This window comes from Bidens hawaiensis, unplaced genomic scaffold (genome assembly GCF_021521415.1).
Source record: "Bidens hawaiensis isolate Kalapana, Puna unplaced genomic scaffold, B.hawaiensis_p1.1 tig00082854_1, whole genome shotgun sequence".
In the NCBI taxonomy this organism is placed as follows: Eukaryota; Viridiplantae; Streptophyta; class Magnoliopsida; order Asterales; family Asteraceae; genus Bidens; species Bidens hawaiensis.
This window is the reverse complement of record NW_027503924.1, coordinates 6,659-17,775: the sequence shown is the minus strand read 5'-3', so window position 1 is coordinate 17,775 and position 11,117 is coordinate 6,659. Positions and strand designations below refer to the sequence as shown.

At 33.8% G+C, this 11,117-nt stretch overlaps 1 protein-coding gene across 1 annotated transcript; it reads right to left on the bottom strand.

Annotated features, from left to right (window-relative positions):
* Window positions 1-701: 701 nt before the first annotated feature.
* On the bottom strand, window positions 702-4,321 carry LOC143607479 (uncharacterized). Its single transcript, XM_077082916.1, has 7 exons — window positions 4,091-4,321; window positions 3,670-3,727; window positions 2,651-2,731; window positions 2,525-2,560; window positions 2,214-2,453; window positions 1,986-2,127; window positions 702-1,030 (listed from the first exon to the last, which is right to left on the bottom strand). The coding sequence occupies exons 1-7, from the start codon at window positions 4,261-4,263 to the stop codon at window positions 702-704; spliced, it is 1,059 nt and encodes a 352-aa protein (XP_076939031.1). The 5' UTR covers window positions 4,264-4,321.
* Window positions 4,322-11,117: the final 6,796 nt, after the last annotated feature.

The window sequence follows — 11,117 nt, the reverse complement described above, 5'->3', positions numbered from 1 at the left end:
ACCAAAATTTATACTTCGGTTTTAAATTTGGCACGCTCACTCGCACGCACATGCCACTACAACATATAGAGAAACATCCATAAGTAGTTTTCTATATAAACTTGAAAAGGTCATATAAGTATATAACATAGTATCATTCAAATATCTGAAAAGGTCATAAGTAGTTTTCTACATTAAACACGCATACCTGTACATTTCATGCCGGCTCCTTCCAAAATTAATATATACATGATCATACAAAGTTAAAAACTCACCCTTAGATTCACTCTTTCACAATCTTGACCGTCTCATTCGCTTTAAAGGCCATGACCGCTTACTCTTGGTTTCAAACTTCTTTCTGTTTTCAAACTTAATATCCCAACCTTCAATGTTTTTACACACACACATCAAACAACACTTGACCAAGAACACTATGCGGGCTCAGGCTTGGTGGGCTTGCTAAATGGACCATTGTTTTCCGCTCATTTTCTTCATCTTGTAAAGAACCCGACTCTTTAGTGGGCCGAGACTCGACTGAACGTGGCAAGAAAAAGTGATCATTTGGCCCAGTTTCACAATCTTGACCGTCTCATTCGCTTTAAAGGCCATGACCGCTTACTCTTGGTTTCAAACTTCTTTCTGTTTTCAAACTTAATATCCCAACCTTCAATGTTTTTACACACACACATCAAACAACACTTGACCAAGAACACTATGCGGGCTCAGGCTGGTGGGCTTGCTAAATGGACCATTGTTTTCCGCTCATTTTCTTCATCTTGTAAAGAACCCGACTCTTTAGTGGGCCGAGACTCGACTGAACTTGGCAAGAAAAAGTGATCATTTGGCCCAGTTGCAACTCTTCTAAAACTTTGATTTGAATCAACTGCTGCCTTTTGAAGATCACAGATTAATTCACATATTGTATCGTGCATTCCCTCCATACCGGTTCTTTCACCAAGTTTTTGAATTTTTTGGCCAAATATTGAAATTGACTGGTCAAGAAACTCGGTTACAACTGCCCTGTATTGGATGGGATTGTGCGTGTAGTGGCCTATGACAAAACAAAAAATAAGACAAAACTCAAAACGGGTAAATTTTAGAAACAGTCCACACAGTTCAGTTTGTGAACCGTTTGGCAGAAGGTTCGCTTATATAATAGACGAACGAACATGGACAAATTTTTGTACACTTAAACAAACGGACATGAACACAAGCCTCGTCGTATATCTAAATTCGTTTATGTTCATTCAAATATGTTCACTAGTTTACAATTGTTTAAGTTTGTTCGTTAATATATTCATTTAAAATTTTTTGGCCAACTACCACTTAGTTTAGTTTTAATAAACTTTTAGGTTCAGGCCCAAGTCATCATCATCATCATCATCGTACTCAGTATATCCCACCAATAGCAATGCTATGGTAGGGTCTGAGGAGGGTAAGATGTAGACAGCCTTACCTCTATCCCATAGGGATAGAGAGGCTGCTTCCGGTGAGACCCCCGGCTCGATAGTAGTTTTGCATCAAGCCTTGGACATAAGGCACATAGCACTCAATCATCGGGACACCGGCTGATCGGTGCATGTGCCCTTGTCTTTCGGCTATCAACGCCACCACATGATGCCTGATTAACCTTCCGCCACTTTTAACGTTATTTTCACGAGATTAGTAAAATAACGTCAAAATTAGGTTCAGGCCCAAGTGCCCAACACATTACTTTTTAAGAGATTTTAGCTCACTTATATTCGTTCGTATATGTTCAAATGTGTTCGTTTACGTTCGTGAAATGTTCGTTTATATTGTTAATAAACGAACACAAACAAGCTCATTTTCTTAATGAGCGAACACGAGCAAAAAAGCCCCGTTTGTTTTACTGCCCATGTTCGGCTGTTTGTTGCTAGAGTTGAACACGAACATGCTCCATTAGTGTTCAATAAACGAGATCAAGTCTAAACGAGTCTGTAATATGCCTAGTAATGAGTCATACGAGTTCAAAAGTCAAAACTAACCTAAATGAGGAGAATCCTTCCATCCAAAAAGTCGAATAAGCCCCCCTAACTCTTGCACTTGTTGAGCAAATGAGCAAATAACCGGATAAGGGGCAAGATCGTCATTTTCCGAACACAACACGAGAAACGGTGCCCCTAAACCCTACAAATTAACATCACAAAAGAAGCAGTGTTTCAATAAATGATACGAAATACACGTGTTTAAATTTTAATAAGCAAAAAACTTACAACTGAGGAATAAAGCGTTTGCCAATATTCAGAGCGGTGGGACCCAAATCTGGTTAGAAATAGGGCATCTAGACCAGACGTGACACCTTTTGCAACCATTGATAATAATTTTGATGAACCGGGCACATTGAGAATGGAGGAATTCAGGGCAAATCGGGCACCCAAATCACCGGTCACATTGATCGGACCAGAGTCATACATTTGACCAGAGATGCACGCCATAATTAAACGATTATCATCCTTCACAAAAAAAAAACAAATAAGAAAATGAAAATAGTCAAAAGTAATAAATTGGAGGTGTGCATACATACCAGATTAAGATGTGCTTCACATGTGCCTTCAATAATCTGAAACATAAGTAGAAATAATATTTACTCGTGTGATCATATAACTTATAAATAAATAAATTTAGTTTGTTTAAGGTTAACAAAACTCACTTGTAAAACCTTGTACATACAAGCTTGCGAACCACCGGAAAAAGATGCAAGGACTAAAGGGCATGGTCTAGCCCTTAACTCCTACACCAACAAAAACATGGTAGGCTTAGTCAGTGTTGCAAAAATCCCGACTAGTCACCGATTAATCCCAGATTAATCGCTAGTCCCCACTTCACTGATTAATTTCGGGCTAATTGGCCAATTAATCGGTCAATGGTAAAATCCGGCCAAAATCGGCGGTTTCCGGTCAAATCAGGCCAAAGTTGGCGGCTTCCGGCAAGATTCCGACCAAAAACAACGGTTTCCGGTGAGATTCCGACCAAAATCGGCCGTTTTCCCCAGAAGATTTCAGCAAAACCCCCGGTTTCAAGCGAGATTCCAACCAAAATATGTTTGTGTATGTATAAAACTGAAAACTACATATAAAATTGTGTGCATGTATATATAAAACTGAAAATTGTACATTAAAGTTCGATCCGATTAATCTCGACTAATCCCGATTAATCGCTAGTCCCCACCCCACCGCCCGACTACCGACTACCGACTAGCGATTTTTACAAAACTGGGCTTAGTTAATAAACATATAAAAGTTAGAGAAAATTGCATAAATAGTCCATGTGGTTTGCCCATATTACAAGTTTGGTCCCTAGATTTTAAAATTTGCAAACTAAGTCTAAACACTAAACATTTGTTAGAGGGTCGAACGCTGCCCCAACATTAATCCCAATTAGTTTTGAACGACACACAAAATTACTCTCGCATGAATGGCACATGACATCACTATTCTGTTGAAAACGAATTGAGATTAAAGGTGGGTACTAAACTTGCAACCCTCTAACAAATGTTTGGATTAAGTTTGCAATTATTAAAATCTATGTGTAGGTTGTAACACTGCCGCCTATTGATGGATATGAGCGGGTTCCTTCGGTTTGCGATGAGAATGACGGTTGGTTTAGGGGAGGATTTCCGAGAGGACGCTCCATTCCCCTTAAGAAAAAAATAAATTAAAAAAAGTGTACCTGTAAAAGTTCATTGAGGATGGAAAATGCAAGTGATGTGGCTTTCTCGGGAAAAAACCTACGCAATAATAATTGGATTAGGAAACTAGAAAATCCACATAACAGAAACTTGATCTCAAAATCTGTATTATAATGGTGAATCATGTATATCTATCCTAAACCAATAACAGAAATGGTAACATAAAATAAAGCACTTTTAACTCAAACAAGCCACAAATCAAACCCCATTAATAAATGTACAACACACAAAATAATCAAAAGCCCCAAATTGTAAAAGGCAAATTATTATTGTTATTGTTATTGTTATTGTTATTGTTATTATTATAGCTTTAACATTTAGAATAGAATATTATCCCACACAGAATCTAAATACTAAAAGGTGTAAAACTGAATCAAAATTGAGCAGTAGATATGAGCTTACGGATTGAAAAAATCGGCAACAACAACGAGAGAATTCCACCCACAAGACGAATAAAGATTCACATAATCCTTCAATTGAATTGAACCCCAGGCAAAAACCACAACGATTCCTTTCGTATCTTCATCGTTTCTGAGCCAGTAGAAGGTTCCTCCACCTCCGCTAGTACTGAACATATTATTATTATCAAACCCTAATTGAGATATTTAGAAATTGTTGTTGATGGTGTAACGAAAGGGGGAATTGAATTGGGTTATATTGGTCAGTGTGGCTTTCACGAGCGGTTTGTATCTTATCGTGCGGTGTGGGGTCCGGCGGAAGACGACGGCGATGAATTGTTGGAGACGTGCTTTGGGTTTTTGTTTCATCCTTGTGGCAATATTGTCCACTAATGTCAGTTGATGTCAAATAATGTTATGCCAATTATATATTTAACTATATTGCTTTTGACACACTTTAACTCATACTAAACGGGTTCGTGCGCGTAACAAAAATCATAGTAATCTGAATCGGCAGAGATAAAATCAGAGCGGACCGGACGGTAAATTTATTATTGAAGTTCAATGCGTGAAACCAAACCATTAGTAACGATTTAGTTTAAAATTTCAAAAGTTGAGTTTCGGTTCTCAATAACAAAAAATCGAACGAACGGTTTCGCTCACGGTATAACTTAGAAATTGTTAAAACCGAATTGTGAACACCAGTACGTAAAATGTTAATTTTTTTTGTTTGAAAAATTATAGCAATACCATACCCAAATTAAAGACAATAAAAATGCTCATTTTATCGTGCAATTTTTTTAAAAAATATTAACGTGTGAAAAAATTGTGACAGTTGGAAAATCATTGGCGTGAAGTTAGTTTACAACTAAATTAAAAGAAATATATGGGTAAAGATTAAGGTCCAAAGTTGTAACTATTTTTTAAATTTATAAAAGTTGAATAAAGTTGAGTGGGCAATATTGTAACTATTTCAAGACATATTTTCCAATTGACAAGTTTGTCCTTATTTTACATGCTATATAAGGTGTACCTTAGGTAATAAAAGTTGTAATTTACTTAAAAATTGGGTGACTTAATTTGCCCATATTTCATGTATTATATATAGTATAGATATAGATATATATAACGTGTTATAGTATAAACGTACAAATCTATAACAATGCACGTTTCTTTAAGAACCGATAATATGTTAGAAATGATATATACTTGTATGCAATGCGGAAAAGATAATCAGAAATAGTGAGGAAGAGAAATATGAATGATTATATAAGTATTTTGTGCATCGTATTATATAAAATGCTCATGGTTTATCACATGTCTTTAGTGTTGAAACGAAATAAAACGTTTATCTATATCATATGTGACAAATATGTCATGTAGACGAACACTCTTGATTAGTTAAATTCGCATTGAGTTTTATTCACTTTTGAGTCAAAGATTATTGGGATACGCAATAGCGTTTAACTATAGCCAAACAAATATGAAATCATAAACGAACACATGAACTTGTTTGTTTATGTCCTTTCGTTGACATGCTAACTTAACTAAAACAAACTTGAATGAATTTAATCGTACTGTATGTACATGACATCTATGTTAGTATGTAAGCAATCAGGCATAATAATTTTTTTGTTTTGGTCTAACCATTCGAAATATGATTTCCCTCCTAGAAATATATATTCAAAGATTATTATAAAGTTTAAATAAAATCCTAAAAAGATTATTAGAGGTGATTGTCACTTGTCAAGATTTTTCTTTAAAGTGAGTCCATGAAACTTAAAGCAAAAATAATTAACAACGTGATTCATGACTTAACTTGCTAAAGTTGTAAGAGATATTACAAGTAATTTCATTATCGAGCATATATTTCCATCTTATTTTTTTCATTTTTGTATTTTAAAATGTTATTCGGTATGTAATATGTTTCACTGGTTTAAATTCATTAGATTTTGTTAACTGGGCTCTGATCAACCCCTGCAATATAAGCCTTTGTCGCCTCTAATACGGGTTCAACCGACTTGAAAAGGTCCAACACCGAAACCACTTGTCAAGTACGAATCACATATACAATGCTTGAGTTATTTCGATATTCGAATTCTGTGTTTGAAATGGACAAAGTCAGGATAAACTTTTGGAAAAGATATAAAAAGCCGGCCGTCCGGTAGATAACAAAAACCCGTTCTAACATAAAGCTCATCAATGGGCCTCGATCTAATATGGGCTTACATAAAGGACATATGAATCACTTACTTCAAGTAACTTCATAATTGGGCCGGCCTATTAGTTGTCATAGTATATATAGAATTAGAGGTGCACAAATCGGGTTTTTCAAATACCCGGGTTTGGGTATGGAATCGGGTTCGGGTATGACCGGGCATTGAAAATCAGGTATTGGTAATACCCGGGTCGGGTTCGGTCCGGGCATTGTCTCAAAAAACCATACCCTATGCATCGGGTTCGGGTCGGGTATAGAACCGGGTATTCTAAAACTGAGTATTTGAATACCCTAATTTTGGGTATTGAAAACCCGTTTTTTCAGGGTTTTCCGAATATTTTTCGGGTATAAATTGGAATTTTTTTTAAAGGTTGCATTTTTTAGGGGTATTTTCGGATATTTTTATGGTATTTTTCGGGTGTACATCAGGTATTTGTTTAGAAACATTTCAATATGATGTAACGGATATATATTAAAAAATGAAACTCCGTGTAAGGCAACTTTAATGAATTCATATTATTGACTATTAATATCGATTGGCATAATATTTTTATTACATTACATGACTTGACCTGAACCGTTTAACTGGACCAAAAAGAAAACCGAATAGAAAAAAATGGGTCATTCGTTTCTCAAAAAAATTTTGAACCCGAAGGATAAAGATCATGGCTATCATAGACAAGCTAGCAAGATAAGAGGGTGGCGGTGATGCCGCGATCGTCGACTGTGTTACAATGCGGAGGCGGAAAACGAGTAAGTTACTTGATGGTGAGAGGCGGAGTAGAGGTTTGCAATGATCAGGTGAGTGTGATGTGTGTCTACATCAATGATGTTTTTAAGGTTTATGCATGATTGTATAAATAAAATTGGGAAAGGTAAAGTAAAAAATGTAAAAGGTAAAAACTGTGGGACCCGATTATAGTTGATTTATTGTTTTTATTATTTTTTATTTATAATTATAAACATTGATACACATTAAAAGTTATTATGATAGTATAGTTTCTGTTTATAGGCTTCGTTAAATAATTAATCATCAAAATATTACTTGTTATGTTTACATCAAATAAGAATTGGTTATTTCATTTTTTATTTGTGATTGCAAAAGCAAGTAATCGATATCACTTTTTTATCCTTAATAAATAAAAACTCATCCGACAAATTCATCTAGCTGACACGGGCATCGCCTGTTTTGCTAAACATGTTCACAGGTTTGACCAGAAACTATATAAGTTGAATCAGTTTAAACTGAAAATTCAAATCCACAAGTTTGAAGACAGTTTCATGTCGTATTAGAAATTCACACTCTTAGATGTAACATGTTCTTGGTGAAAGCTTGAAACCATAAAGTCTTGCAATTAATGAATACTTGTATATAATAGATATAAATAGTGAAAGTTAATAACTAATACGATTTTGTACTTATAAACATACTAGGTTAAAAACCCGTGTGTTACACGGGCTGAAAAATTAAAATGCTAAAATTCATATCTCAAATACAAAAATATCACTTTGTTTAACTTCTTAACCCGTTATTCCAATTGTTCCTCTTCTAATTGTCCAGTTCTCCTTTTTATTTTCTTCAAAATAATCTCCTATACATAATAGACTTTAGTTTTTCATCAACTATGAAAGTTGATAATACTAATAAAAACATGAAATATATTTAAGAAAATTATGTATGTATGTATGTATGTTCCTACTCAAATATAAAATAACAACGTAAGTTAAAAAAAAGTTATAATTATACTTTGAGTGGCATTTCATTTGTTTAAAATCTAATGACAATTTACCAATTCACTATAAGACCTAAGATAGATTCTACTTTTTAGCACAATTCACATGTATAATAAATCAATTAATTATGTTTATAAATACATTAGTTGTTCAATCAAACATACTCAACTTATCGACCCATGAACTATGAAACAGATGATGTGAAAAAAAAAGTATCAAGATGGTTAGAGATGGTCAACTTAGCTGTATAAGCCATAGTTGAATTAATCCAAGGCAATACCGAAATGAGTCAATGCTTTAATATAACAGAGACAGTAGAATTCAACTTTTCTCTGCAAATATACATCAAACAAATCATAACAAATTACTAATTATGTCTTTACATATACATAAGTAAAATATTATGCGTGGAAAATAAAATTACTCATTTGCGCCTCAAAAAGAAAGTATGATGTCTTGAAAAACTGACTTGAAAGCCCAACCAATAATCGCGCTTATGCAAAAATAACTCCATATAAATAAAAACTTGGTTCACACTGCAACAAATAACTTATTAGTTTGATTCATTAACATCAAATTTAAAAATACTTTTCTAAATCGTGTACTTTACAAATATAATCATAACTTAGTAATTCAAGAAAAGAAAACATAGGCACACCCCGCTGCTATAGTTGATTATATGAACATGAGTCACTCAATAGAAATCAAAAACCTTCTTTTTGTCAAAAACTTTATTGATAAAAAAGTTAGATCCAATGGAGCCATGTACTTTTTTCTCTTAAATTTTCCCAGGCTTCACAATTGGAAAACTTCTATCAACATATTCTACTCAAAGTACATATTAATTGGAAGTTGTTAATTGATAAATTAACAAATAAAACAACAATTATTTTGAAAAATTATTATATTGGTTAGATAATTGTATATATCTAGCCCATAACACCAAAATTAAATATAAATAAGTATAATTAATTTAAGTCTTTCATTTATATTAAGAATTGTCTAAAATAAATAGGGCTTGTTAAGGAAAGTTTTAATTCATTTGTTTTAATTAAAAAATTATGAATTAAATGTTCAAAGATAAGGGTGCCACTTGGCACAAAAATAAGCCAATTAGATGTCATGTGACACAAACATCATTTTTGTTTATTATAATAGTAGATAATGGACGAAAGATCACCATGACGATATAATTAAGGAAATATCTCATTTGCGTTGTAACTTTATACCTATTTACAACAAGTTTCAAAAACTTACTTCGAGACTTTATAAACCATTAAGAGATGTGTTTTAGCTACCCAAACATACTCTACATCTGACTGATTTATAGGTAACCTTTTAATGAAATCATTTAAACCGGTGTGATGATTTAATTAAGTAAAGGAACTCATATCATGTGTTCATCCCAATATAACCTATGTCACATGAACTATGGGTTATGTATGAAATATTTTACATTTTGTAAAGAAGAAAAGAAAAGGACAAAATATATTTTCTTTTAAAGAGATAAGTCGTGATGTCTAATCCAAGTGAAAAAGCAATGGCAGCTAAAGGGAAACTTTTGTGTAAATTTAGAATGCGATCTCCGTGTTTTTATATAGAAAATAATCTACAGACTAGTAAACAAAAGCAATAACGGGTATTCTAGATTTCAAGTAATGGTTTATGATTATGAAACTTGTAACGGTTTCGAACAAAACGAAAAATTCGTAAATTAAGTTGAACATGTTTATAAATCAGCATTCGTTATTTATAAATGTAATCATAAATTGAATAGCTTGTAGCCTAAACATGAAGACGTGTTAGAAAAGTTGAAGACATGTTAGAGTAGGCAAAATGTTTGACTTTATGAGTACTTTTTAAGAATACGTGTTAATTAAACGAGAAAATTCTCATAATAGCTCATTTATAGAATGTGTTTCCAAGATTATCCCCACTAATTCAAGTTTCCAACTTTTTCCCTTTGGTATCTCGTCGCCGACGACATGATAGCGAACACCGACGAAGCGTTACTGAAACAAATAGAATAACGACACGTTGCCGGAATAGGTTTAAAGCAGGGTTTCACGATGCGTTAGTGGATAACGCATTTCTGCTACCCTACATTAGCAACATAACACATCGTCAACCCTATTCCGGCCAGATTCCGGCCACGTGTCGTTATCCTATTTGTTTCATTAGCGCATCGTCGGTGTTCGCTATCATGTCGTCGGCGACGAGATATCAAAGGGACAAAGTTGAAAACTTGAATTAGTGGTGATAATCTTGGAAACACATTCTATAAATAAGCTATTATAGGAATTTTCCCTAATTAAATTGCATAAGACTTGATGTCAAATTTTCAAAAGACGTCGATTGGGATTTTACATAATAATAATACTAAATTTATTTAACGGGACCAAGACCCACTAGCACATAGCTAGGTCCGCCCAGGCGCGGACCCACGTGGTAGGGTTCGGGGTCCCGGGACACCAATGTTTTTTAAGATTTACTTAGAAGCCGTATATTAATTTTTTTAAGTACCCCAAAAGAATTGGTATTTAGAACCCATATAACTAATATTGATGTGGCTTGGTGGATACTTCCTTGTTTTTCCAGTGAAAGGTAGCAAATTCAATCCCTACAACCTTCGATTTCGCTGTTTTTGTTTTCTGTTTTTCCTTCCAGCACTAATTTTTTGCTATTTTTTCCTTTCTTTCAAACCTACTAAATATTAATTGATGTTTTTCTTTTTTTTTTTTTCTTAATGGTTTTGTGTTTTAAATGTTTAAAGTTACTTACTGTGGGCTTTAGACTTTGCAACAAACACATTTAAGAATTTATAATATTTTTTTTTCTCATTTTGAATGACATCATGTATTATGTGTTTAATTTTGACTTTGTTTTTTTGTTATGTTTCTTGTATCGACCCGACCCGATAATTTTGAACACCGAAAAAATGAGACCCCGTTGGCCAAAAATCCTAAGGCCGCCCCTGGGTCCGCCCATATTACCAGTTTACCTAGAGCATGCTTTATTTGATCATAATTAAACTATAATTTTATCACGAAATCAAAATTTTAAACTGATCATTTTAAAG

What these genes read in the sequence shown, in the direction of transcription:
- LOC143607479 (XM_077082916.1), bottom strand. Translation starts at nt 4,263, where the DNA reads ATGTTCAGTACTAGCGGAGGTGGAGGAACCTTCTACTGGCTCAGAAAC. An exon ending in GTTGCCGATTTTTTCAATCC is followed by an intron (nt 3,728 to 4,090) that starts GTAAGCTCATAT and finishes ATTATTGCGTAG; the next exon opens with GTTTTTTCCCGAGAAAGCCA. An exon ending in GAAGGATTCTCCTCATTTAG is followed by an intron (nt 1,031 to 1,985) that starts GTTAGTTTTGAC and finishes GTTTTGTCATAG; the next exon opens with GCCACTACACGCACAATCCC.